Genomic DNA, 27,812 nt, shown 5'->3' with positions numbered 1-27,812 from the left:
TTGCTCTTCACTCCAATGGTCAATTACGCTATTTTTTTTTTAACATCTGTCTACATGGAATTGTGTCCCATATGACAGATGTTAATGGATGTGTGGTTGAGACCCATGAAGCTTGTTTTTTTATTTGTGTGTCAGTTAAAAAACGGATGACAAGCTGATGCAAAATGGATGTTAAATACAAAGAGATGGACAGAATGCTGATTACAAAAAAAAAAAAAAAAAAAAAATAGACATATTGATAGAAAATAGAAGATAGAAAATGGATGTTTGAAAGAATTAAAAGATCTAAAAAATACATAGGTAAAGTGTATTTTATTAACATAAATTTACAATTCAAGTTTACTTTATTAAATATAAAAAGTAGAATCATACTACTTGGCTTGTCCAACTTGTCAATTACAATGGTGGCCTGATGGAGACTCCTGATGGGATATATACACTACATTACTATCTGCGCAGGAAATGGGTACAGAGAAAGATTAGCATGGTGACTGATATCCAAGACAGTCATGCCCCATGCACACATAGTAATCCAGATGGGAAAACCGAGTCCATACATCGACTGAATTTAAAGGGTCAAACTCGGTCAGGAGACCGGGACGTCTTGCATCATGGCGATACTGAATTCCTGCTTGACTGCTGCTTCACGGTAGTGTAATATACTTGTATATAGTATGAACAGCAAAGCTGTGGGCAGGCAGGGACTCCAAGCATCAGAACTCACTATAAAACATGCAGTCCCCATCGCCTGACTGGGTTTGGGTTGGGAAATCCAACTAATTTTTTTCCATTGCACACTGCTTGGAGCCTCGAGGTGTATTCATGCAGATTTGCTGCAGAGCTACTGGCAACTGAAATTGTGTTGCATTCATACGAAAAGTCTACATGAGCTCTGCTAACCAGATTCAGATAAATGAGACCGTCAGAAATTTCAACATTAGCTCAGGTCAAACATCTCAGAAAAGCAGTGGTTTTGTTGTTTTTTTGAGCCAATGTCAGAGGGTTAGAGTAAGGAACTACAAGTGCTTTCTTTATATTTCCATTTTTGTAAGCCATTGTTGGCTTTGACTCAAAAAACCACAGAAAAAAAACTAAATAAAGCGCAGCTTTACCCCAACATGTGACCTCAGCCTTAGGCTGGAATCACACACAGATTGAAAGTAAATGATGCCGTTTTTTGAGCCAAAGCCAACAGTGGATTGAAATGGAATGGGAAGCATAAAAGGAAGGTCATATCTCCTTCCAGATGGATCTACTAACTTTGACTCAGCACCAAAAGCTGCAAGTATGATACCCCTCCTAAAGGGTTATTTTGGTAATTACAAGTTTTCCTACAGAATCGGGAACTGTATAATTAAAGTCCGACCACTGGGCCCACTACATTTCACAAGAAAGGGGGACTCATGTGCTCCATATGAATGCAGCTGCAGGTTCCGCATGCATGATCCCAGTCATTTACATCTCTGTACCGTTCCAAAGACATGAATAACCAGCTCTCTCACAGAACAGAATAAAGTGGCAATGCGCATGAGAGATCTGCTGTTCCATTCATGTAGGGCACGTGGAACCCTTGTTCTTGTAATTGGTGGAGGTCCCCAGAGTCAAACCACCATTACTCCCTATGCTCTAGGGAGTAACTTACCATTACCCTGAAAAAGTATCCTCAAAAGAGACAGCATGATCTCTGAAATATCCACTTTTAGGCTGGAGAAATTGTATCAGGGCACTTTTAGGCAGGTGTCATGTTAGGTTCATCTTCTTCCTCCTCATCTTTCCGAGGCGGTGGTCTACGAGGTTCCTCTTCTCCAGTATCTTGTTTATCCCTTTCAGCATCAACCCAACTTTGTGGGGCGATCATTTTTTTGGGCCCATGGGGAGGAGGGCCGATAAGTGTTTCAATGTCATTATAGTTTATCACCTCCCTTTCTAAGAGGGCATTAGCCAGCTAAGGAGACAAATGAAAGATATGAATATTTTTTGGAAAACAGACACAAATATTATTTATACAATACAAAGTGTTAAGTTTAAAGTGTTGCTCTATACCCCTTTGTGGTACCTGTAACTAAACTATTTAGCAGCTTTCCAATAGGGCTCATAGAGACTCCCATTCCGAAGCTGTCCATACCTCTGCTGATTCTATTTTCCTGCTCAGGGATAACATATTGATAGGACGGCGCAGTCAACTTATTGGATACAGCATCCACAGACATCAATACATTATCACTGAAGAAGGAAAGGGGAAGACAATCCATGTAAAAAAAAAATAACTGTGGGTCAAAAAGTTTGTGTGGAGTAAAGTACATAGTAAAAATTATGTGTGACTTTTGACAAAGAATAGGTGAACATGTGGATGACATCATATGCAAAGAAACACCAGTGCCCTGACAAATCAATGAGGACGACAATTCAATGTGGCCAAGGCCCCACGTTGTGGAAAAACAGGATTTGTGGCTGCTGCAGAAAGGAAGCAGAAAAAGCGCTGCATTTTGTTGGGCCAGCAAATTGAATTAGAATTTGTTTTTTTTCATCCACACATTGCAAGGAGAGAGAGAAAAGAATCTGCTGAAAACCTTTTTTTTTTTTTTTTTTTTTTTTTAAACAAGTGCACTTTTGAAAACTGCATCATGTTAAATTTCAGCTGTGGAATTGCGAACATTTTCCCTTTAGTTTTAATCAGACAAGGAAAAAAAAGCAGAGAAAATGTAGCAAAAAAACTCAATGACAAATGTTGTGGAAAGAGATGGAGTGTGTTTTCACAGTTTTTTTTTCCCCGCAGCTATGATTCACTATGTGGGACCTTAGGGTTTGTTCCCACGATGTAACGCGCCGTGCATTCAGACACGTATACAAGTGTCAGAATGTGAGCGCTCAAAACAGATGCCAATCATTTCAATGTGTGCCGGCTCACGCGCGTAACACATTGAAATCAATGGGAGGCTTTTTAACCCATTGATTTCAACGTGTTGCACGTGTGAGCCGGCACACATTGAAATGATTGGCATCTGTTTTGAGCGCTCACATTCTGACACTTGTATACGTGTCTGAATGCACGGTGCGTTACATCGTGGGAACGAGCCCTTAGACTGTATCAAATTTACAGGTATTAAATTAGTGAGATTAGGGAGAATTCTCAATGGATATTCCATTTGAAGACAATATCAATTGACTTAAAAGAGGATAAACCTCACTTGCTACCTGTAATTTTTAGGGTAGTTGATGAAACAATGGTTCCTCCTCCGTTTTATGGTTGTTTTTTGGGAGGGGCACCACTGACGCTATTTTCACACTAGCGGCCGAAGTCCGTTCTGAGCTTTCCGTCTTCTGCATGCAGGAAAGCTGTCAGATCAGGTCCGGCCGTGTGCGCTGGTGAGCGTTTTATGCTCTCCGCCGCGAAACCGTTTTGCATGTCCGACTCTGTGTCCGATTTAAAAATAAATAAATAAATAAATAAAAAAATAAAAAATCGCTTTCACGGCGGAGAGCATAAAACGCTCACCGGGGCACATCTTTCAAACCCATTCAAATGAATGGGTATGAAAGAGTCCTGCAGGTTTCTGTCTCCTGCTCAGTTTTGTGCAGGAAACAGAAACCTGTATGAACGGAGACCGGGCGCAGATGTGAACAAGCCCTTACTAATATTAGGAAAACTAGTTTACTAAACACCCCTTGAAACAAACAGCACGGACAGTTAAATCTAGAAATTTTATCTAATGTATCCATCTGATTTCATGGGTGGCTGTTGGGAGGGGTACTTCTTGTCCTTATATGTATATCGAGCATAGTTTGTTGAGTAACATCCTGTGTATATTTCAGAGCTGCACTTACCATTCTGCTGGAGGAGTCATTTTCTAAATACATTACATTATTTATTTTGTACTGATCCTGACTAACCTCTCTTATTTGGGGCATTTTCTTGTGGTTAATGGACAATAGTGCTGATACAAGATACCGAACTATCAGCTGTGAGCATGAGATCTCACTACCTACCAAAGGAACGGCCACATGTTATCATGATAGCTGCATATGTCCCCCACCTCTGCAAAAAAACGTTTTTTGCCTGTTATATCTACATGCTGTGACCCCCCCCCCTTCCTCATATCCTCCAACCACGGTCGGGCTGTATTATTATTATTAACACCACTTCACACAAAGAACTAAATGATCCTGCAGTGTGTCTGTGTTTCTTTCTTTTTTAGTTGCTATGATTCCTAGGATTTCTCTATCTGCCATGAGCTTGTATGTGTTTTCTCTCTTGTTATATACTACAGTACCATCTATGAAACTGTATCACTGAAATTTCCCCATTGTGGGACTAGTAAAGGATTATCTTATCTTATCATACTTCATTGATGCATTCACTATTCTGCTGGTGGAGTCAATTTGTAAACATACTGCATCACTAAGAGTAAGGTCAGAGAGTTTTTTGGTCAGGATTTTGAGGCCGTATCCACCTCAAAATCCTGACCAAAAAGACGGCTCCCATTGAAAACAATGGGAGCCGGCTTGTTCTGGCTCACGGAAAAAGAAGAGATGTGCTCATTCTTCAGGCCGTTTTGCCTCACGATTCGGCCTGAAGACACACCCTCCTCTGGGCCTAATCCGGAGCGGAGTGCGTGGCTGGATGCCGTTGGAGTGCACCGGCTTTCAGTCGCGGCTACCTGGCTTTTGGTCCGGAACCTGAGGCACCCTCCGCCTCAGGTTCCGGACCAAAAAACTCCGTCTGAACTTACCCTTAGTCTGTACTGATCCCAAAATACATCCTTCACAGAGCTTTATCTGGCAACTTACATTTTGTGGCATGTAATCTTTAGACCAGAAGTGAAGAAATCTGGGGTAAGATACACATACTATCCTGCTGCATTACATGAGCTCCATTATTACAATCTGACAAACCTGTTAACCATTTTCAAATCTCAACCAGCAGAACTGTGAATGCTGCTAAGAGATATAATAATAATAATGGCTTTAAATTATATAGCGCCAACATATTCTGCAGCGCTTTACAAATCAGAGGACAAGATGTAGTTTAAAATCAGTACAAGACTGTGTACTGTATTTAAAAGGTTACTAAACTTATGTACGGTAGTTATCTATAAGTGACTTGTAAAATGATAGAAACATGCGCTTTGTAAGTTATTGACTTTCCAGAGAACCCCCTGTTTAACCCCTTCCCGACATGCGCCGTAATAGTACGGCGCGTGTCGGGTCTGTAACTATGGCGACCGCCCGGCCGTCATAGCCGCCGGGTGTCTACTGCTTTAAGCAGTAGACAACCGGCTCTAATGCCTCCGATCGGTCCCCGGACCGATCGGAGGCATTAACCCCTCCGGCGCTGCAGTCAAAGGCGCCGGAGGCGCCATTTTCCCCGCGGCGCATGAGCGCCGCCATTTTGGCAGGGATCGCATGCTCCAGGGCCGACGTCATGTTGCCATGACAGCCGGGAGCCTTGTTAAAGGCTCCCAGCCGGTCTGCAAATTCTCTCTTTTGCAGGCTGGTGTATGGTGTATGATTTTTTGCAATGCATTAGCATTGTAATGCATTGCATTAGTGATCAGACCCCCTGGGGTTCAACACCCCTAGGGGGTCTAATAAATGCAAAAAAATAAATAAAAAAAAAAGTAAAAAAAAAATATAAAAAAATATAAAAAGTATTAAAAGTTCAAATCACCCCCCTTTCCATAGAACAAATATAAAAGTAGTTAAAAACTGTGAAACATATACATGTTAGGTATCCCCGCGTCCAAAATCGCCCGCTCTACAAATCTATAAAAATATTTTTCCTGTTCGGTAAACGCCGTAGCAGGAAAAATAGTCAAAAGTGCCAAACCGCCGTTTTTTCACTGTTTTGATTCTGATAAAAATTTGAATAAAAAGTGATCAAAGCAATAACATTTCCCGAAAATGGTAGAACTAAAAAGTACACCCGGCCCCGCAAAAAAAGACGCCCTATGCATCCCCGTACACCTATGTATAAAAAAGTTACGGCCGTCGGAATATGGCGACTTAGAAAAATAATTTTTTAACACCGTTTTTGAATTTTTTTTAGGGGTCAAAATGTAAATAAAACCATATAAATTTGGTATCCCTGGAACCGTACCGAAACACAGAATATAGGGGACATGTCATTTTGGCTGCACAGTGAACGCCGTAAAACCAAAGCCCGTAAGAAAGTCGCAGAAATGCATTTTTTCTTCAAATCCACCCCATTCTGAATTTTTTTCCTGCTTCCCAGTACATTATATAGAATAATTAATGGTAGCATCATCAAGAAAAATTTGTCCCGCAAAAATTAAGACCTCATATGGCTCTGGGAGCGGAGAAATAAAAAAGTTATGGGGTTTAGAAGGAGGGGAGTCAAAAACGAAAATCAAAAAATGCCATCGGCGGGAAGGGGTTAATGCTGACATTAGAGCTTGGTACATGCAGACACACTGACAAGCCTTTGTACATGTTATTACTAGAAAGGAGAAATCCACATACACACATGCAACTATTCCCCACTCAGACTACGCTCCAAAAAGTAAGTAAATTGATTCCTACCACTTGTAATTTGTCCTTGTTTTCCAACAAAAGTTTCTCTGTGCGCTTGTAAGCTGTAGATACTAGCTGCTGAGCTTCCTAAAAGAAAAGGAATACATGGCTTGCGATAAAACAGTTCAGGCTCAGTAGGAGAAGCAAATCAGGTACAATACATACAGTGTTGGCCAAAAGTATTGGCACCCCTGCAATTCTGTCAGATAATACTCGTTCTCTTCCAGAAAATGATTGCAAGCACAAACTCTTTGGTATTAATAGCTTCATTTATTTTGCTTGCAATGAAAAAACACAAAAAAGAGAATGAAAAAAAAAAGTCAAATCATTGATCATTTTACACAAAACTCCAAAAATGGGCCGGACAAAAGTATTGGCCCCCTCAGCCTAATACTTGGTAGCACAACCTTTAGACAAAATAACTGAGAACAACCGCTTCCAGTAACCATCAATGAGTTTCTTACAATGCTCTGCTGGAATTTTAGACCATTCTTCTTTGGCAAACTGCTCCAGGTCCCTGAGGTGTGAAGGGGGCCTTCTCCAAACTGCCATCAAGAGATCTCTCCACAGGTGTTCTATGGGATTCAGGTCTGGACTCATTGCTGGCCACTTTACAAGTCTCCAGTGCTTTCTCCCAAACCATTTTCTAGTGCTTTTTGAAGTGTGTTTTAGGTCATTGTTCTGCTGGAAGTCCCATGACCTCTGAGGGAGACCCAGCTTTCTCACACTGGGCCCTACATTATGCTGCAAAATATGTTGCTAGTCTTCAGACTTCATAATGCCATGTACACGGTCAAGCAGTCCAGTGCCAGAGGCAGCAAAGTAGGGACCGTGTTCTTTTCTTTGATGGCCTCTTTTTTTTTTCCTGTAAACTCTATGTTGATGCCTTTTCCCAAAAAGCTCTACTTTTGTCTCATCTGACCAGAGAACATTCTTCCAAAACGTTTTTGGCTTTCTCAGGTAAGTTTTGGCAAACTCCAGCCTGGCTTTTTTATGTCTCTGGCTAAGAAGTGGGGTCTTCCTGGGTATCCTACCATACAGTCCCTTTTCATTCAGATGCCGACGGATAGTACGGGTTGACACTGTTGTACCCTCGGACTGCAGGGCAGCTTGAACTTGTTTGGATGTTAGTCGAGGTTCTTTATCCACCATCCGCACAATCTTGCGTTGAAATCTCTCGTCAATTTTTCTTTTCCGTCCACATCTAGGGAGGTTAGCCACAGTGCCATGGGCTTTAAACTTCTTGATGACACTGCGCACGGTAGACACAGGAACATTCAGGTCTTTGGACATTGCTCATGCTTCCTCATAATTTTGCTTCTCAAGTCCTCAGACAGTTCTTTGGTCTTCTTTCTTTTCTCCATGCTCAATGTGGTACACACAAGGACACAGGACAGAGGTTGAGTCAACTTTAATCCATTTCAACTGGCTGCAAGTGTGATTTAGTTATTGCCACCACCTGTTAGGTGCCTCAGGTAAGTAACAGGTGTTGTTAATTACACAAATTAGTGAAGCATCACATGATTTTTCAAACCGTGCCAACACTTTTGTCCACTCCCTTTTTTATGTTTGGTGTGGAATTATATCTAATTTGGCTTTTTGACAATTCTTTTTGTGGTTTTCCATTGAAGACAAATTAAATGGAGATAATAATACCAAAGAATTTGGGATTGCAATCATTTTCTGGAAGAAAAGGAGTATTAACTGACAGAATTTCAGGGGTGCCAATACTTTTGGCCAACACTGTATGGCTATAATCCGTACACAGGGCTGACACTGTATAGTTTAAAAACTATGAAAAGGAAGCAGCATGCAGGCTTATCCAACAGACTCTTTTCGGTGCATGAGGCAAATGCTCAGCCAGAGCAGAAAAACAGCCTGAAACAAGACGTACGTAAAAAAAAACACTGATAGAGAATACGTGTCAAAATTATATTCCATATATAATGCCAAGTACAGTATACATTAAAGGGGTTCTCCACTTTGAGACCAATATTGACAAACAAATATACAATAAAAAGATATACAATTTTTCCAATATACTTTCTGTATCAATTCCTCACAGTTTTCTAGATTTCGGCTTGCTGTCATTCATTCTGTTACTTCTAGGAGATAAAACTCTGACCATGGTCATGTGATTTACGGTCCATGATCATGTGATGAGCACACAGATGCACAGCTGATTACCAGGCAGATGTCTGATTATTGTGCTGTGACTGTAACGAGCACACCTGTGTGCTCATCACATGACCATGGACCGTAAATCACATGACCATGGTCAGAGTTTTATCTCCTAGAAGTAACAGAATGAATGACAGCAAGCAGAGATCTAGAAAACCGTGAGGAATTGATACAGGAAGTATATTGGAAAATTGTATATCTTTTTATTGTACATTTGTTTGTCAATATTGTTCTGAGAGTGGCCAAGCCCTTTAATATCAATGCATCCTCAGCACAAAACCAGCATCCCCAAACAGGTGTCCACTACAATTGGTGATATGATGGCAACACCCATGAAGGTCACCATAATATAAAAATAAAACTGAAGAAAATTATAGCAATATCATCAATTATTATGGTTATATTTAACATGTGGCTCCTATGGTTGATAATAGAGGGCTGCGAAACATTATACATAAATGTGCACATAAATATGTATATATTAATTAATACGTATTTTGACAAGTATACTGTACCTGTGTGCTGGACATACTTCTAGCTGGTAAGCTAGTTTAGCTATTTAACAATATAATGTTAAATAATAAAATAAAATTTTTCCCCCCATCATAAAACAATACCCACGTAATCCATCATTCCCTGTAATCCTTGACTGAAGGGTCTTCTCCCAATGCCAGTTGAAGAGTCACTGTCTGGAAAGGACACCTGCCCAATACTGGGCACCATGCCATATTGTTTCACCATATCATATGCTACACGAGTCACCTTCCTCAGATCATCCTGAGCTCCTGCATAAGAAAATAAACATGAAAACCTTCATAAACAATGAAAACATTATTACAATTCAAATGGTAAGTAAGCAATGGTAAGCAAGTACGGATTTAACTATAGGTGCCAAGGATGAAGTTATACTTATGTAGCAGAATGGGCCAAGTGCCCAAGAGTTTTCAATTTTCAATGTAAACAATAAAATGGCAGGTAATAGTTACAGATTCCTGTTTAAATTTTTGCTTTAGCTTTGTTATGTGCAATGGAGAGAGAATAAGTGTGACAGCAATCTGTTGAGTAGATGTACTGTTTGTATCAGATTAATAACCTAGAAGTGGTTTCTCATATCAGACTATAGGGCTATCTTGGCCACGACACCTATTGTGCAACCAAAGATTGCGTGTTCCCTATGTTACACCTCAACATAATAAAAGTGAATATGGTTGTGCTGCCATGATCACTGTAGCAAAAAATAGAGCAGGGATATCTTGCAATAGTCTGTAGTGTTGCGGTGTAGCCCAATCCTTAGTGTACAATTACCAATAGCTATGGAACTATATTAGTAACTTTGAACTGTTATAAGAAAAATACAGGAGCAATGGTATTACTGTACAATTAGAAAATAGTCACATACCTGTGGTGACCTTGTTGAAGGTGATTGCTTCTGCCACCCTGCCCCCTAGTGCCATGCACATCCTCTCACAAAGTTGCTCCTTGGTGTACAAATACTGGTCCCTTGGTAAAATCTGAGCAAATCCTAAGGCTGCATTTGTCCTAGGCGCAATGGAGACCTATAATACAATTTTTTTTTTTAAATGTAGATTGTGAGCCCCATATGAGGATCACAATTAACATTTTTTTTCTCCTATCAGTAAGTCTTTGTAGAATGAGAGGAAATCCACACAAACACAGGGTGAACATACAAACTCCTTGCAGATGTTGTTCCTGGCGGGATTTGAACCCAGGACTCCAGCGCGGCAAGGCTGCAGTGCTAACCACTGGGCCACCGTGTTGCCCCTTTCTATAATACACAATTTTGTCATTCAATAAAGACAGGCAGATTAATCGTTTCCCAAACTGTGACAACTGTACATCAAGGTGCCAAGGTACTTTATGCACTTTGAGGTATTGTTATGACATGGTGATCGCCATTGGAACCTGGCAGTGACTGATAGCAAGGCTACTCCTACTGTAACAGCCAAGAACAACAATATCACTAATCTCAGTCATTTATTCCTTTAAAAGACAATGCTGACTGTGACTCTTAAAGGGGTTATCCAAGGTTATGACACAGAGCTCCACTTCCTATTCTCAAAAAGTGACATCACATTTGCTGGTGACATGACCATGCTGTATCTCAGCCCCATTCAACAGAAAGCCAGTGATTGAATTTCTATCAAAGTAAAGCAAATAAATAAATGATGAATCTGATTATTAATGTAATTATACATTTTATTCAGAAGCGGACGTTGGTAAAGTTTATCTGATTTCAACTCCACCCATCACTGGCCACAAGTCCAATGCCAGAGGCTTGGAAGTGTTGTATCCCTCTTACCTTCATTACAGCTTCTGTGTGTTCCAGCAGCCATCCTACTAAAGCATGTCCAGATTCATGATATGCAACCACACGTCTCTCCTCCTTTGATAAAATTTTACTCTTTTTGACTGTCCCTGCATATAAAATACTGTGTATAAGTCATAACAGGATATTATATACCATATCAACTGTGAAATACTAGCACTCCCCATAAAATAATTGTGGTGCATTTTTGTTACAACTCTGAATACTGCCGTTTCATTTCCCCTGAAAACATAAATTATATATGATATAAAATCACACACACACACAAGCATGTCACATAAGCACGAGGAATATCCAGTTCTCTCTAAGCACCTACAGATAAAATGGGTATCCTCACCCTATTAACTAATGGCATTTCATTACCATGTCACAAATAGGACAATCGGACTCCAGAGGTAGGTGAAATCCCATTATTTCCTCTGCACACTACCTGGTGAGACCCCATCAAAAAAGTATGCTGTCTTTTAATATGCTGCGAAAGTGTCATTGCAGTTGCACATATTTGTACACAATATATTACATAAAAAGATATTGTGCTCCTCTCTAACGTCCAATCTCCATTTATTTTAGGCTGAGGGATATGGGTATAGGCTTTGCATAAAACATTCTATATTATTAAGCAGTCATATATACACACACAATTATTAACATTTACCTGCAATAACCCTCTCCACAGCATACTCAAAGTTCAAGGTATCTATGGACTGGTGGCCCACACGTGCTGCATGCAATGCCGCTTCATTACAGATGTTTGCAATATCTGCTCCTAATGGGTAACACAAAAACGCAATTATTATATGTTAGAATGAGAAGAGACCCCCACCCTAGGAAATGTCCAAAGCAAAAATGGACAAAAAGTTTATTATTAATTTATTAATATTATTAATTTAGCTGGGGTACATAAAGAAAAAAAAAAAAATCATACTCAGCTTTCCATGGTGCTCCGTTGCCACACAGCGCGATCCAGTCATCTCGGTCTGTTATTATCTTCTGGTGGTAATCCCCTGCCATGGGTGACCGCTGATGCTGCTAATTGGCGGCCCCATCAGCGGGCTCAGCACAAGGCATGTGATGTCACTACTCATGACATCCCGGGTTTCTTCCTGAGGCCAATCAGCAGCTTCAGCGGAAGGGATCCGGGACGTCACAGCCAGTATGCAGTTTCACTTTGAAAAGACACCGAGCAGAAGGACTGGACCACGCTGGGAGGACTCCAGAGAACTGGGAACAGGTGATTGTGATTTCATTTTTTTCCCACCTCCCCTGGAATATTTAAAATATAAAAAAAAAGTCCCTGGACAACCTCTTTAAGCTCTAATTTAGCACAACTCCAGTACCAAAAGATTTTGGGATGCTGTGTAAAATGGAAAGAAAAGAGGAATGCAGATTTGAAAACCTCTTATATGACCATATATTATTAACAGTACAACATAGGACACATGTCTAAATTTCAACTTCTGATATTTTCCATTTCATGTTAACAAATTAACTTATTTAGAAATTAATGTCAGCAACACGTCACAAAAGTTGTGACAGGGATGGAAAAGCAACTGCTACTAATGAAAAGCAGGGAGGGTCAATAGTCAACTAAGTCATGTGACTAAATAAAAAGAGCATGCTAGAGACAGAGTCTCTCAGAACCAGTGATGGTCAGAAGTCCACCAATCTGTGAAAAACTGCATCTAGAAATTGTGGAACAATTGCAGAAAATGTTTTCTCAATGTAAAATTGCAATAGGCTTTGAATATCTATCTATAGTACATAATATCATCAAAACATTCAGAGCCTGGAGAAATCTATGTTGACAATATTGGATTCTTATGATGCACAGGTTCTCAGACAGCACTACATTGTAAATAGGCATGAATCGATAATGCAAAGCATTGCAAGGGCTAAGGATTATTTACAGAAATCAACATCTGTGAATATAGTTTGTCGTGCACTCCACAAATACAAGTTAAAGCTGTATCATGAATAGAGGAAGCGCACCAAACACCACTATCACCTCTGGGCAAGGCAAAATGGAAAACACTTCTGTGGCCAGATGAAATAAAATGTATTTTTTTATAAATGGGAATCACAGACACCATGCCCTAAACACTTCAAAAAGAGAGGGAACAATCCGACTTGTTATAGGCGGACAGTTCGAAAATCTGCATCTCTGATGGCAAGTATTAGTACATATGGCATTGGTAGCTTACACACATTGAAAGTGCATTTCACAACTAATGCACATATCCGGACATCTTTTTCAGGGAAGGCTTTGTATATTTCAGCAAGACAAAGCTAAATCATACATTGCATCCTTTACAACAGCCTGGCTTTAACAGAAGTTGAGTCTAGGTGTTGAATGGTTCTGCCTGAAGTCCAAACCTTTCACCAATAGAAAACATTTGGTGCATTATGAAATGAAAAATTCAGAAAAAGGCTACCCAGGACTGTTAAAATCCTACTTCAGGCTACTACACTCCTCTCCCAAAATAGAGACAATGCTATACAGTGTTAGACTGGGGCCCATCCAACTATTTTTTATATATATGGCTGCCATAAATTTTTTTTAAGTTTTTTTTTTTTTTCCATCTTTTGAGATATGTAGTATGCTCTCTGGTGAATAAAATATGGTTACATGAAATTTCCAAAGCATTGCATTGTTGTTTCTTTATATTTTACACAGCATGCCAACTTTTTCGGAATTGGGGTTGTACATAATGAAAACCTAGCCTTTGGTGTAGGCTATGCTAAAAAAACAACAACACAACACTCAATAAATGGGTTGTATCTAATTAGGAAAAAAAATTACTGCTTTCTTGCAAAAACAGCAGCACACCTGCCCATAGGTTGTGTTTGGCATTGTAGATCAGGCCCATTGAAGTGAACTAGGCGAAGATGTGATAAGACAATCAGAAATATGCCGTTTCAAGAATAAGGCATCAATGTTTTTCAAATCCTGTACAACCCCTCTTGTACTTGATTTGAAACAGCAATTGGGATTTAGCAGCTGGAAGTGCATTGCTTCATACACTGTAGCAGCTCAGACTAGTTACCCCCTTGTCATTATCAATAACCCAAAATGATATCTGCCATGTACCACTGAATCCTGGAGTGAGCTCAGCCAAACGCAGAGAATAGAAACTACCAGGCTGGGTCAGTTTCAGGCTTTTTAGATGCTGCTCAAAGATCTCCTTTCTCTCCTAAAAGACAAAGATTAATAACAAATGAGTGGTTAGATGCAATAATATGTAAATATTCTACAAATTGACAAAGCCCAGTCTTACCTGTAATGTGGGCAAATCAATGAAAATATGTCTATCGAGTCTTCCAGGTCTCATCAGAGCACCATCCAATATATCTGCTCTGTTAGTGGAGGCCAGTACAATGACATGATCAGTGGTGCCCATACCTGTAGAAGACAGACATTATATATAATATATATATATATATATATATATATATATATATATATATATATATATATATATATATATATCCAGTATACAGATAATCGTTATAAAAGGAACTTTAACTGATGGTGCACAATCTCTTTATATACATATAAACTCATTGCCGTATTTCTAATGAAGTGACCCCAAAACCAGGAATTGATGTCAACTATGGACAGATGGCTTGGGGGAATTAATAAGTGAGCTCCACGATCTGTCCAGAAAACAAGAAACCAGGATGTGAGAGTTCGGATACGCTCTGTCATTTCTGGCTGTCATCCACAAAACTGTGTCACATGTTACAGAAGATGCCATTGCTGAATACCCAAAATAAAGCATTCCTTGTCACTGCCTACTACCTTCAGAGCCAAACACTATATAACACACAAGGATGCATCCACAGCTGGCAGGCAAAGGAAGAGAGCAAAGATGCAAAGTCTCCCTATTCAAGGCCAATCTATATTATCGACATGATCTATAAATCAAAGAAAGGAAGTTTACTTCAGTCCAGCAAGAAACAACAGGCTCGGACACACAGTTATCAGGATCTTTAATCTAAAAGGATGTTATAATACTTAGCTGCAAAAAAAATGATAGACCTAGACTTGGCATTTGACATTAGTGGACTGAAGGTTTGATAAAACCTCTCAGCAGTCAGTTGTTCTAGCTAGCAGATAATGTGGCCACATATATACATCAAGTGTGGTTCTTATATGATATATAAAAAACACGAAAACTTGATAATCTTCAGTAGTTGATACCTTTTTAATGGCTAACTCATAATGATGACAAATGGCTGACGTTTCGGAATGCAAAAGGCTCCTTTATCAAAGTAAATTTACTTTGATAAAGGAGCCTTTTGCGTTCCGAAACGTCAGCCATTTGTCATCATTATGAGTTAGCCATTAAAAAGGTATCAACTACTGAAGATTATCAAGTTTTCGTGTTTTTTATATTTCTAACCCACTGGCTAACACGGTACAACAACGAACATTTTCCTTAATCTTATATGATATGTCATATTTGTCTGTTTATACAATGCTCACATATTCAGCAGTGCTGTGTAGTGATTGTGAGCCCTGCTAGGATCAGGAAATGAGGTGCATAGTAATCTAACATCAGTGTCTGAGACACACATATTGGAAATCCAATTATTTGTATGAATTTATAAGAGATGACCCAGGCAAACATGTAGATAATGTACTGCATGCAGATGCATTTTATTTAATTCCAGCTTGGAAAAGCCAACATTGACAATTTCCGTTGCCCATAGATTTAGAAATGAGTTTTCTTAGTGAGACAGCCCGTCAGCGCTATGAACTTTAAGTAACTTGTGCTGTATGAGCTTTGAAGTGTCCACCCGTCATTACAGTAATGTCATGAATTACTGGCCACAACCGTGCTCCGCACTCCTCCACTATCTGATCTCCCCTCAGGCTCAGTATTTGGAGAAGATCTCAGATAACACAAGAGATCACTGGAGATGTCAATCAGTAAACACAGGCAGGGATCTGTGACAAAGTCACCACTCAGAACTTGATAAAGGACCTCCCAATACTAAATACCCATTTCCATACAGTACAAGATATTAAAAATTACATTTCTTTTAATCTATGTATCTAACACTAATATGGTGGTAATAGACTCCTCAGCTCACCATCCATCTCCACCAGCAGCTGGTTCAGTGTCTGCTCCTCTTCAGTGTTTGAAAATGTAGCCATGTTAGACGATCGCTTTTTGCCCACTGCATCGATTTCATCAATATACACAATGCAAGGAGCACGGATCCGGGCCTCTTTAAAGAGACTTCGCATACGTGCTGCACCTAGACCTACAACAAAACAGATTACGGTTACCATCAGAAATTACTGGTGTTACTACAACAGATCACAACCAGCTTATAGAAAATTCACCACTAACTATAGTTAGGTCACTAACTACTTTGCAGCCTGCACTGGAAACGCTGACATTTAATCAGATGCTTAGGGAAAAAATTACAGAATTTCATTGTTTTAAAAACACATAATACAAAGGGCATTAAAATATAAGGGCCCCTTCACACAGCATAAGCGCGCCGCTCATTTAGACACGTATACACGTGTCCGAGCGCGGCGCTTCAAAACAGAGCCCATTGATTTCAATGGGAAGCGCGCGTATATGCCGATATACATGCACTTCCCATTAAAATCAGTGGGCTCTGTTTTGAAGCGCCACGCTCGGACACGTGTATACGTGTCTAAATAGGGTAATGAAGTAGATTACAAAAATGATCACCAAACACTCCCCAACACAAAAGCAAAAAATAAATAAAAATCATATATGTGTATGTTACTCTTTAAAATCTCTGCTTGCTGTCACTGAATAGAAGATTCTTGTATACTTAGACCTAATACATTAGTTTCCAATCTTAGGCTGAGGCCCCAAGTTGTGGAAAAACAGCTTTGTTGTTGTTGCAGATTTTGCAGTGTTTTTTTGAGCCAGGTGTGGTTGGGGCAGAAGTATAAATACTTCCTAGATATGTTCCCTTTCTTTTGAAGCGATTCTTGGCTTTGGCCCAAAAATGCTTCAGAATGTGCAACAAAAAAAGCGGGGATAGTCTTGAGCTACTGAAGATGAGGCAAGATCGAGCCGAACACTTATTTTTTCACTGTCCTGCTAAGCCTGAACATACCCTAAGCAGTCCTCAGCGAGACATATACATCAGCACCAGCACACCCTGGCATCTCTCTCATGTTCTGATAATTTTCTATAATGTATCAGTGTAGGTAAAAGATGTAAAATAATGAGGCCTAATAGCACCCACTAGTAACTTTAAGGCTAGATAGAGTAATATTGACCTATCAGATATGGAAAGTATTAGGTCTGTACATTTGTTCAGCCTCTGGATGTAGATAGTAATAATCCTATTCTCTGACAGCAGTGAGACATCTTATAGTCTTATGCTCCAAAGGGGAAAATTAAATAAGTTTCTGTGATATGGGGAAAATATCTGCACAAGCTAAGCTAAATGTTTGTATAGCCTTTTTTATTATTAACAATACATTTTCTTACCTCCAATAACTTCCACAAACTCTGAACCAGCTATTGCCAGGAAAGGCACCTGAGCTTCTGTGGCTACAGCCTTTGCCAACAGGGTCTTTCCACAGCCTGGAGGCCCAAGAAGCAATGCCCCTTTAGGTACTTTTGCACCTAGATGAAGATAGCGTTCTGGGTTCTACAAAATTAATGTCAATATCTGGTGTTACAGTCATCCTTCCCCATTAGTCCCCCATGGCATTAGTCCCCCATTAGTTCCCCATGGCAGATATCAAGAGAACAAGGATCAGCCACATTGATTTCATTATGCTCAGTACTTTCGTTAAACCAAGTGGTAAGACAATGCTGGACACTTCTTGGCTTATCTTCTTCTCTATATTTAAGCAAAGATGCAGACAAGACCAAGTCTTTGTTGTCCAGATTGGAAAACCCCTTTAGGCTAAGGCCCCACAGGACATCCCGCAGCCAAAAAAGTGCTGCGGGAAAAACCGCAGGCGCAATGCATCGCGGTTCTTCCTGCAGCGCTTTAAACAGAAATTTTGCTGAGTTTTCCTCCGTGGACTTTCTGTTACAATTATATCTATGGGGAAACCGCTAGAGTTTCCATAGATATAATTGACATGCTGCGATTTCCAAAACTGCCGGTTTTTACCACAAAGTGGGCTTGGAATTTGCTAGAACCCCATCCATTTTGCACTTACTGTAAAACGCTGCGGGCAAATTGCAGCGTTCCGTCCTGTGAGTCCCCAGCCTTCAATAGGTTTGATAGTTTATGCTAGTTTCCTTCACATGCTCAGCAATATGTATAGTGGAATATTTATCAGGGTCATTATGCCAGTAGTACCTCATTGTGATCAGATTTGGTGATCTTGGGGACTGTGAATGCAGCAGGAGTATTGTTTAAAGTTAACCCTAATGGATCATGCTGTGCACTCAGCATGAACAATCCTACAGGGTAAGAATTAAAACAAACCCTGGTTCTACTACATGTGAAATACTTAAATTGTATCTATATTATAGATACACATATATTTATATAGCAATTACCATATATACTCGAGTATAAGCCGAGTTTTTCAGCACAGTTTTTGTGCTGAAAAAGTCTGACTCTGCTTATACTCTGGTCATTACGGTAATTCAGCAATATCATAGTTACAGACCCGGCATCCGGACCTGGCATACAGACACCGGGACGGGTGCCGGGCCGCAGCATAGCACGCTCATAGCAGGAGCGTAGCGTAGCGATGCTGCTCATTTCAAACTGCAGAAGTACCTACGGTACTTCTGCTAGCAGGCCCGGAATACAGATCCCGCCTCCCCCCCCACTCCATCACACGCCGGGTGCAGGCCTGAGCTTCCGGGCCTGCTAGCAGAAGTACCGTAAGTACTTCTGCAGTTTGAAATTAACAGCATCGCTACGCTCCTGCTACGATCATGGCGATACTGCGGCCCGGCACCCGTCCCGGTGTCTGTATGATTTATCAAGACCCCTAGGGGGTCTAATAAATGCAAAAAAAAAAAATTAAAAAATTAAAAAATAAATAAATTAAAATAAAGTATTAGTATTAGTAAATAAAAAGTATTAAAAATTCAAATCCTCCCCCTTTCCCTAGGACACATATAAAACTAATACTGTTAATACTGTGAAGCACATACACGTTAGTTATCCCTGTGTCCAAAAACGCCCGCTCTACAAATCTATAAATATATTTTTCCTGTACGGTAAATGCCGTAGCGGGAAAAAAAAGTTGTCTAACTGCCCCTTCCCCAAGACTGAGTCCCCCCCACACTTGGAATTCAGCCTGACTACATCCAGGCTAAGTACAGGGTATCTGCACTGCTCATATTCCGTTGGGAAGGGGGTAATAGGAGCACTGCAGATACCATATATTCAGCCAGGCTGAATTCCAAGTGGGGGTGGGGGGTGGGGAAACAAAACCAGTCCTCAAGCTCAGGGAAGGGGCAGACAGACAACCAAAACACCCCCTCCCCTTCCTCAGCGTCTACTGCACCCAAAAACTACGGCCATTTTAATTTTTGAAATTTTCCAGTAGCTGCTGCATTTCCCACCTAGGCTTATACTCGAGTCAATAAGTTTTCTCAGTTTTTTGTGGTAAAATTAGGGGGGGGGGTCGGCTTATACTCGAGTATATACGGTATATATTATACTGGGCAAAATGGTGGCTCAGTGGATAGCTTGGACTTTGTATGTTCTCCCCATGTTTCCTACACATCAAAGACATACTGATAAGGAATTTAGGATTGTCAGCCCTACTTGGGACAGTAATTGATGACAATATCTGTAAAGTGCTGTGGAATATGTTGGTGCTATATAAGTAGATTAAATATACAACAATTAACCGCATGGCTACAAGCAGGAGCATTGTGTAAAGGTTACAATTCCAATAATAGGTGAGTGTTTGTGTAATATATATCCGATCAGAAAGCTGATAATCCTACCTTCAAGTAGTCCACAAATTCCTTCACTTCCATCTTAGCTTCATGCATCCCAGCGACATCTTTAAAGCTGATTCCCTTCCCTGATGCTCCATCTACAATGGTAAAACGAGCAGTCTTCAGCTGATTCTGAACCCAAAAAAGAACAGTGTTACTAAAAGGTGAAATGCGACATTGAGGACAGGTTCTCCATATAATACCATTAATTGTGTATTGTCATGGTAAAATTGTTTTATACGGGACAAACTTGTTGGCCTGTATCAACAAGTCAACAAAAACTGGGAAATCTGATGTAGTCAAATAGGTGTGAAGACCTTGCCTAAATGTTGCACATGACTAATGGAGCAGGCTTCCTCTATAAACTGTGAAGAATATGCAAATCTGTCTCCCAAGATGTAAACAGGGAGACAGTGCCTCTGTTATGCTGCCCTCTATAGCAAGCACCCTGAACAACATGCCCTACTTCCCAGAAGACTTTACTGCATGATGCGAGGTTATAACCAAATCAATTTCTCAGCTACGGACGGCACCGTTTCTGTCTCTTTGGACTTCATCAGCGAAGCCTAGAGAGAATTGATTTGGTTTAAGTGAGAGGCTGAGAGACCAGATTATGGGGATAACGTCTATCATTAGGGAGAAAAGTTCAGGGTGCTTGCTATAGAGGGCAGCATAACAGAGGCACTGTCTCCCTGTTTACATCTTGGGACACAGATTTGCATATTCTTCCCATGTTCCCTTGCAGTGGAGCCACTATGGCTGTATAAGTCTCTACACACCTGAGAAGGTGGTCACTCCCTAAGGATAGACGTTATCCCCAGGTAAGATCTGGGGACCCCTAATTATTCTACAAGAAGTGACCTCTTGAAATTGCTTAGAGGATGTAGAAGCATGCCATTAAAAAAAGGCCTCAGTAACATTTTAGGATCCTATAACTCACAAAAGCACTGAATCCTCCTTGGCGGCCTGTTAGCCCAATCAGACGCAAGAAGTAGACTAAAAGGCCAATGGCGAGAGCAGTGAATGCAACTGTGTACACAGCACTGTGGAAAGAAAAAACATACAAAGTTGTATTAAATTTTAAAAAAATCCATATCGACACAGCATTGCCATATCTTAAAATTAGGCTTCATAGCGTGTTATGCAGAAGTCATTATCTTACTTTCCAAGAAAGTCACTGCGCTTGTAAGAAAGAGGAATACGATCGGTCAGGGCAATATTCAGGGCATCTTCTGCAGCACGCAGCCTTTCCTCAAACTTGTCAATGTTGGCTACTTTCATTCTGTAGAACAAAGTTCGAGCCTGAAAAGGGTAATAAGAAAAGCTAATGAAAATGTTATAAGCGAGACATACAGATCGTAGCAGATCTAACCTGAACTTCTGCACTTTGTTAAACTGCTGAAGAGTGATATCTTATCACAGAATACCACAATTAAAATGTTTGTTTTGTCGTCATCTATGAAAAGATATTACACTGCAGAAGTTTAACCAGTTAAAGAAGTTCAGGTTAACTTTGATCCATCTGTATAGGAGATACACATCTTTATAGACAGGATATGTTCTTCATGCCTTCAAGCAGATAGCTTGATATATTACGAAAGATACAAAACGTAACTCATTCAGTTAAGACTAAGGATGGGCAAACCTCTCAAGATTTGTTTTGTCCAGTGTTCGGACTAAGCGATCCTCCAGTTTGGTCCAAATGTGAAATTATTATACTAGTATAATATGTGTATGCCCAAGAGAGGTGTAAAAAAATAAAAATAAATTATTCTCACCTTCCTTCACCCTTTGGGTCTCCTTACAGCGTTCAATGATCTGTGTCTTCCTCCTCTGAGTGCATGATGTCACAAAAGAACGCCAGAGTTAGACATGCCCATGCCACCGCTGAGGCCCAATCACAGATCTAAGTGGTAACCGGAGGCACATGACATCACAGAAGAGTGCCAGAGCGCCCAGAGGAGGAAGAGGCGACTATTTTTTTTTACACCTCCCTTGGGTCTACACCTATTATACTCTGGGGTCTGAAGACGCCTTTACCTCAAATCATGTCGTGGCAGCCATTTTAGTTTTTCTGAAACAAATCTCAAATGGTTTGGTTTTGTTAAAATTTGAACAATTTGAAATATTTGGGTCGAATTTGGATTGTTGCGAACTGATTCTCCCAATGTTAGTGAAGCCAAACTTCCAATGGTGGAATATAGAAAGCTCTAAACCACTGCTTGTCTTCATGGGCACTAGGATATCATACTTACTGGTCGTCCAAGCACCACGGCTTCTTCATGCAGGTAGATTTGGACATAATCACTCTCAGGCACAACTTCTACGCGTTTGACTTCACCCTTAGCCAGCATTTCATTCACAAATTCATTCCAGGAAACATATATGGTATTCAATGTGGTCATAAAGTAAATGCCCAAGGCAAGTAAGGAAAGTGTAAAAATTCGGTAGACTGACAAGAGATATTCCTTGTTCTTCTCTTCATCTGAGAAAGACACAATGTAACAAAAATGTATGATATATTGTTTAATATTCAATCTGCCAATAATAGCTTTAAAACAATTATCTGACTCGTGGAATCTGCTAGCTACCCAAAATGGTAGACATCTTTACAAAGTACCTAAGTTTTCATGAAAGGTTGAAATATGTGCAGGGCCTTGTGGGCAGTCTGTTCTATGACTGTTTAAGCCTTCATACATGAGGTCCTATCAGTTTTTCTACTGCTAATAATCACATTATGGTTGGAACACCTATAGCATTTGTTTCCTGAGGCTGTGGGTGTGTACAATAAAGAGCTGTCTGTCCCCTCCACTATCTATTACTCATACTGTTCTGCCAGGAGTAACTATACAATAGCATACAAATAGCCCAACTGACCAAAATATAGGAAATCCACTAAACTGCAAAGACATGCTGGCAAGCAGCTAAAACACGGGAAAAAAAAATCTATGAGTACAGTCAGGAGAGTTCAATGCTGTCTGTGAATAATAGTCCATCTGTAGTCACAGAAGCAGACAGAAGTACATACAAGACGTTTAGGTTACATAGTAGTTTGTAGATGTGTCTGACAGTACAAACCCTAAATAGCATATTAGACACCAAAACTAACAGCGCTTATTGATCTGATTTATCAGATTCCTCCTCACAAAGTACATTGAATTGAATCAGAGGTGGGAAAAAAACTGTGACATGTTTTTTCACCTTCTATTCTTTTCAATGAGCTTTGAAGGTAGAACAAGAAGCTTTTCTCCCCCTACTCTACATAGCATTTCACTTTGAAATGAATGGGAGAATTGGGAGGTGTTTTTGGGATGCAGTCCGCCTCAAAAGTCTACCTACAAAAAGAAAACTGTGTAAACAGATCCTTAGTGTAATCAAATTTTATTGAAATTTTCCAGTAAAACAAAGTATACGCACAATACAAAATGCAGGCAATGCAAACATCACAATGTATATGCTAGGGGACTTAGCAGTCCAAAAACAAGTGAAAACAAAACAAGGTAGAAGGAAAAGGGAAAGAGATAGAAAAACACAAAAAAAAAAAACAAAACATGGACACAAAAGGGAATCATGAGAGGAAAAGGCAAGGACCAGCAAGTAAACATATCCTGAGAAACAATATCCTTTAATGATTGTCTCAAGGAAACCACAGTTAGGGGACAACCAATGTAACTCTTTTACAGTTTCCAAGAGCCCTAAACATAACAGCTGCCTAGTTATATGACTATGCCATCCATTTTGCAACATTCCCTCATACCGTCATTTTCTTTTTGGTTTCTCTTGTTGGAATCTTCATTCTTATTGTTTTCTCTCCTTGCAGCAGAAGTACTGAAGTAATGGATGCCACCTATATAATATAAGCAAATATACACAAAATTTTAAAGAGGTTTTTCTGCCTTGGACATTTATAGCAGATCCATATAGGTCTTATCCACCTATTGGAAGATAAGGGGTACACAGTTTATTTTTGGCAATTACATCAATGCAGATGATCACAGTACCCCAGTCACCTGCTAAATAAGGGTCCCAAAGATGGGATCTAAATCTATTAAGCTTTCGTCTCATATCCCTCGACTATGAACTAAATTTCCAAAATGGAAGTACCCACTTAACTATGTTTTACACAGTTTACTTACTGTAAGTTGGGAAATTACAAACCTATAAACCTCCAGAGTTGAGTACAATCTTTCACAGCATGTTGTCTTATTAAAAGACTGGTGACATCATTAGTTATCGGGGTCACTTTCCTGCATAGCAACGTCTGAAGCAGAAAGAAGACAAAAAAAGGGTTAAGCAAGAAATATGTTATATGGAGAAAAGTATATGGGGTATGGCTCTATCATTGAATTCAGATGTTTCATTCAGTCCCATTACCAAATGTGTATTAAATTCAGCAACTAGCCATGTAACCTGCCCTTACAAAAATAGCTTGTTCTAAAGAGATAACTTTAAGTGTGGTACTCTAGTGTATGATCACATGGAGGAATGTGATGGATTCTGCCTCAAAATCAATACCAAATTCGGACCTGAATTTGGCTCCCATTGTTTTCAATGGTAGGCAGAGATTGAAGCAAGATGCTGAAAAAATAATCACCCTATTGTAGATTCTGTGGCTGATCAGCTGCAGAATACCCAGTGTGATGCATTCAGCTGATCAGCAACAGAGCCACCTAGATGCAAAACACACCTTTACCTTTAGACCAATGCCCAGAGCTACATAATCTCAGCTGTCACATGTTCTTATGTTAGTGCTGCATTGTGCACAGTAGTGTTAAACACATATAATGCTCTATGCTGGTGAATGATGTGTATAACGGCTGTGAAAAAAAGAGACATTTTTCATGGCTGTTTTGTATCCGTGGGGCACTTGTGTTCACGGACTCCTCATAGGTTTTCGCTGTGAAAATGGGCCACAATATAATTGTCACAAAAAAAACAGTTATGTGAATAATCACATTCACATGAAATCTGTGGAAAACGGCCATCACACAGTAGTGAACATTCATCTAAGGCTGGGTTCACATCTGTATCGGAGTCTCCATTGCTCTTGTTGTCCTTTATTGCCCTTAGCACCATTTCATCTGCCCCTCTTATTATTGACTCTGGCACTCATATCTGTTCCTCTTATTACCATCCATCTTACAAGCGCACTTGGCAAACTTCGAACTACTACCCCTAGCAGTCTTCTATCTGACTTTCTCACTATTGTCTCTCATATAAATACCCCCTAGCACTCTTCTAGCTCCCTCCCTTATATCTTTCAGATAATTACCCCCTAGCACTCTTCTATTTGCCTCTCTTGCTACTTTTCCTCATATGATTGCCCCTAGCAGTCTTCCATCTGCCTTCCTTACTATTGTCTCTCATATAATTACCTCCTAGCACTCTTCTATCTCCCTCCCTTATGTCTTTCAGATAATTACCCCCTACCACTCTTTGATCTGCCTCCCCTACCTACTGTCCTTCACTACCCCCTAGCAGTCTTCTATCTGCCTCCCTTACTACGGTCTGTCATATAATTACCTCCAGCAGCTTTCTATTTGTCTCCCATATAATTACTCCCTAGCAGTATTCTCTTTGCCTCCATTGCTATTGTCTCTCATATAATTACCTCCTAGCACTCTTCTATCTCCCTCCCTTATGTCTTTCAGATAATTACCCCCTACCACTCTTTGATCTGCCTCCCTTACCCCCTAGCAGTCTTCTACCTGCCTCCCTTACTACTGTCTGTCATATAATTACCCCCAGCAGCTTTCTATTTGTCTCCCATATAATTACCCCCTAGCAGTCTTCTATCTGCCTCCTTTACCACTGTCTGTCCTATAATTACCCCCAGCAGCTTTCTATTTGTCTCCCATATACTTACCCCCAGCAGCCTTCTCTTTGCCTCCATTGCTATTGTCTCTCATATAATTACCCCCTAGCACTCTTCTCTTTGCCTCCATTGCTATTGTCTCTCATATAATTACCCCCTGGCACTCTTCTATTTGCCTCCCTTACTACTGCCCCTAGCACTCTTTGGCACCCTTGCATTTGCCCTCCATTACTAGCCCTTGCTGTCTCCCACGCTTGTCCCGGTGCTATGGCTGTCCGTCCGCCTGCATAGTGTCACCGTATAATACCGGAGAATTCCTCCTCATACCTGCAGTAAACCTCCGGAGCTGCTGTTTCGTATCCCCGTCCTAGACAGAAGCCGCCAAGCTCCAGACAGACCGGCAGGACGCCTCCCGAGAGACAGCAGTAAAAGACCCATCTCTGGGCCAGCCTGAAAATTCAGGCCGAGGCCTCAAAGCGGCCTAGTCCTCTGCAACTTTCCAGAGCAGCGTCCTGTGACTGCCCGCCCACTGACAGGAACAAGTGTAGCCTCGGCACAGCCCACGGCCGTGACATTGGCGCTGGAGGTTGCAGCTGGTTAGATAACGATGACTTGTGATATTGTTGTGCTTCTGCTCACCTGCAGGGGTCACAGCTACAGCAATGAGGATGATTTCTTACAGGATGAAATGTCATTTAATATTAAGGGAAAAAACTGGTTTTGTTGCAGATTTTCAGCCAAAGCAAAAAAACTGATTTGTAAAGGGAAGGGAAAGAGAGGTGTTATGTGAAGCTCCTGGGCCCCAGTGCAAAGTCTGTAATGGGCCCCTATCTAACATGTGCTACGTAGAACAGTGGTATGTTATACAGGGTGTCCGGAAAGTAAGTACACAAAATCAAAGGGTGGACTTTAGCCGGTATATGAAGCATTTTATATTAATGAACATGTGACCGGAAAATGCACCGTTATGGCGCTGCAGGTAGACCGAGATGTCGGTCTCCTATCCCTCGCTGCGCCATGTGAAAGGAGAAACGAAGAGAAAGCGCTTTAATGTGAAATTAGTTTAAATTGAGGTAAAATTCATGGCATTACTTCTGTATGGTGTTTAGTGGCAATTGCAAAGATTTCTACTAGTTACAGTTAAGGGACAGAGACAGTGAAAAACATTTCTGCAAAAAAAAATCTGTAACAAATAGTGGAAAAGCTGCCTTTTTTTGTTGCAGATTTTGCTGTGTACATGCTAAGTCTGCTGTTCTATATGGTCTTCTGTTCTATGCGGGCCCCAGTAGTCTCACCCACTTCTATCAGGATGTTATACCCTATCATCTGGATAGGAAACAACATTAAAACTTAGGCCAACACCTGTAATTACAGCAGGGCCCCCCACTAATTTCAACCATTGCATTGTGACAATTTTGGCAGGATTGGTCAAACATGTAAAGTGTGTAGGGGTCTTTTAATTTTCCCTGATGGCAGATGTCTGGTAGTAACTTTTTACATTCCACCCATTCTGAAGACATGTAGATGGCCTAACTGAGCATGCATATGTTTAGGGAGTTGAGACAGATAACAGTCAAATATTCTATTTATCTCAGGATACATGCACACAACTGTACTGGTTTCTACGGTCTGCAAAAACAAATCTGTATTTCACAAAAACCTATCTGCTTTGCATCAGCATGCCAACTGCAATCATGGATCTGCAGAAAAACTTATGTGATCCCATACACTTGTTATAGGCAAGTCTGTACCGCGAATACCGACAGGAATATTACCTGCTCCTTATTTTGCAGATAATGCCTACAGTCCAGACACTGATCTGTAAAAACTATGTAATATAAATAAATGTAGGCAACATGGTGGCTTAGTGGTTAGCGCTAAGGTCCTAGGTTCAAATTCAAGCAAGGACAACATCTGCAAGGAGTTTGTATGTTCTGTGTGTGTTTCCTCTAAGTATTCCAGTTTCCAATTAGTTTATGAGACAGCCAAAGTCAGGCCCAGTTCACAT

General features: G+C 40.4%; 1 protein-coding gene across 1 annotated transcript; it reads right to left on the bottom strand.

Annotated features, from left to right (window-relative positions):
• Positions 1-293: 293 nt before the first annotated feature.
• Positions 294-26,335, bottom strand: SPG7 (SPG7 matrix AAA peptidase subunit, paraplegin). The gene is made up of 17 exons (XM_075281944.1): positions 26,132-26,335; positions 24,148-24,250; positions 23,747-23,836; positions 22,245-22,474; positions 21,152-21,291; positions 20,930-21,032; positions 19,996-20,121; positions 17,551-17,713; positions 16,157-16,330; positions 14,335-14,459; positions 14,148-14,250; positions 11,715-11,825; positions 11,033-11,148; positions 10,112-10,268; positions 9,334-9,497; positions 6,541-6,618; positions 294-1,945 (listed from the first exon to the last, which is right to left on the bottom strand). The coding sequence occupies exons 1-17, from the start codon at positions 26,240-26,242 to the stop codon at positions 1,730-1,732; spliced, it is 2,310 nt and encodes a 769-aa protein (XP_075138045.1). The 5' UTR covers positions 26,243-26,335; the 3' UTR covers positions 294-1,729.
• Positions 26,336-27,812: the final 1,477 nt, after the last annotated feature.

The sequence above is a fragment of the Leptodactylus fuscus genome, chromosome 7 (assembly GCF_031893055.1).
Source record: "Leptodactylus fuscus isolate aLepFus1 chromosome 7, aLepFus1.hap2, whole genome shotgun sequence".
Taxonomy (NCBI): domain Eukaryota; kingdom Metazoa; phylum Chordata; class Amphibia; order Anura; family Leptodactylidae; genus Leptodactylus; species Leptodactylus fuscus.
This window is presented reverse-complemented; position numbering and strand designations above follow the sequence as displayed.

What these genes read in the sequence shown, in the direction of transcription:
- SPG7 (XM_075281944.1), bottom strand. Translation starts at nt 26,242, where the DNA reads ATGGGTCTTTTACTGCTGTCTCTCGGGAGGCGTCCTGCCGGTCTGTCT. An exon ending in AAGGAGGATTCAGTGCTTTT is followed by an intron (nt 20,122 to 20,929) that starts GTGAGTTATAGG and finishes TTTTGGGTTCAG; the next exon opens with AATCAGCTGAAGACTGCTCG. An exon ending in GCTGCTGGTGGAGATGGATG is followed by an intron (nt 14,460 to 16,156) that starts GTGAGCTGAGGA and finishes TGTCTTCTACAG; the next exon opens with GTATGGGCACCACTGATCAT.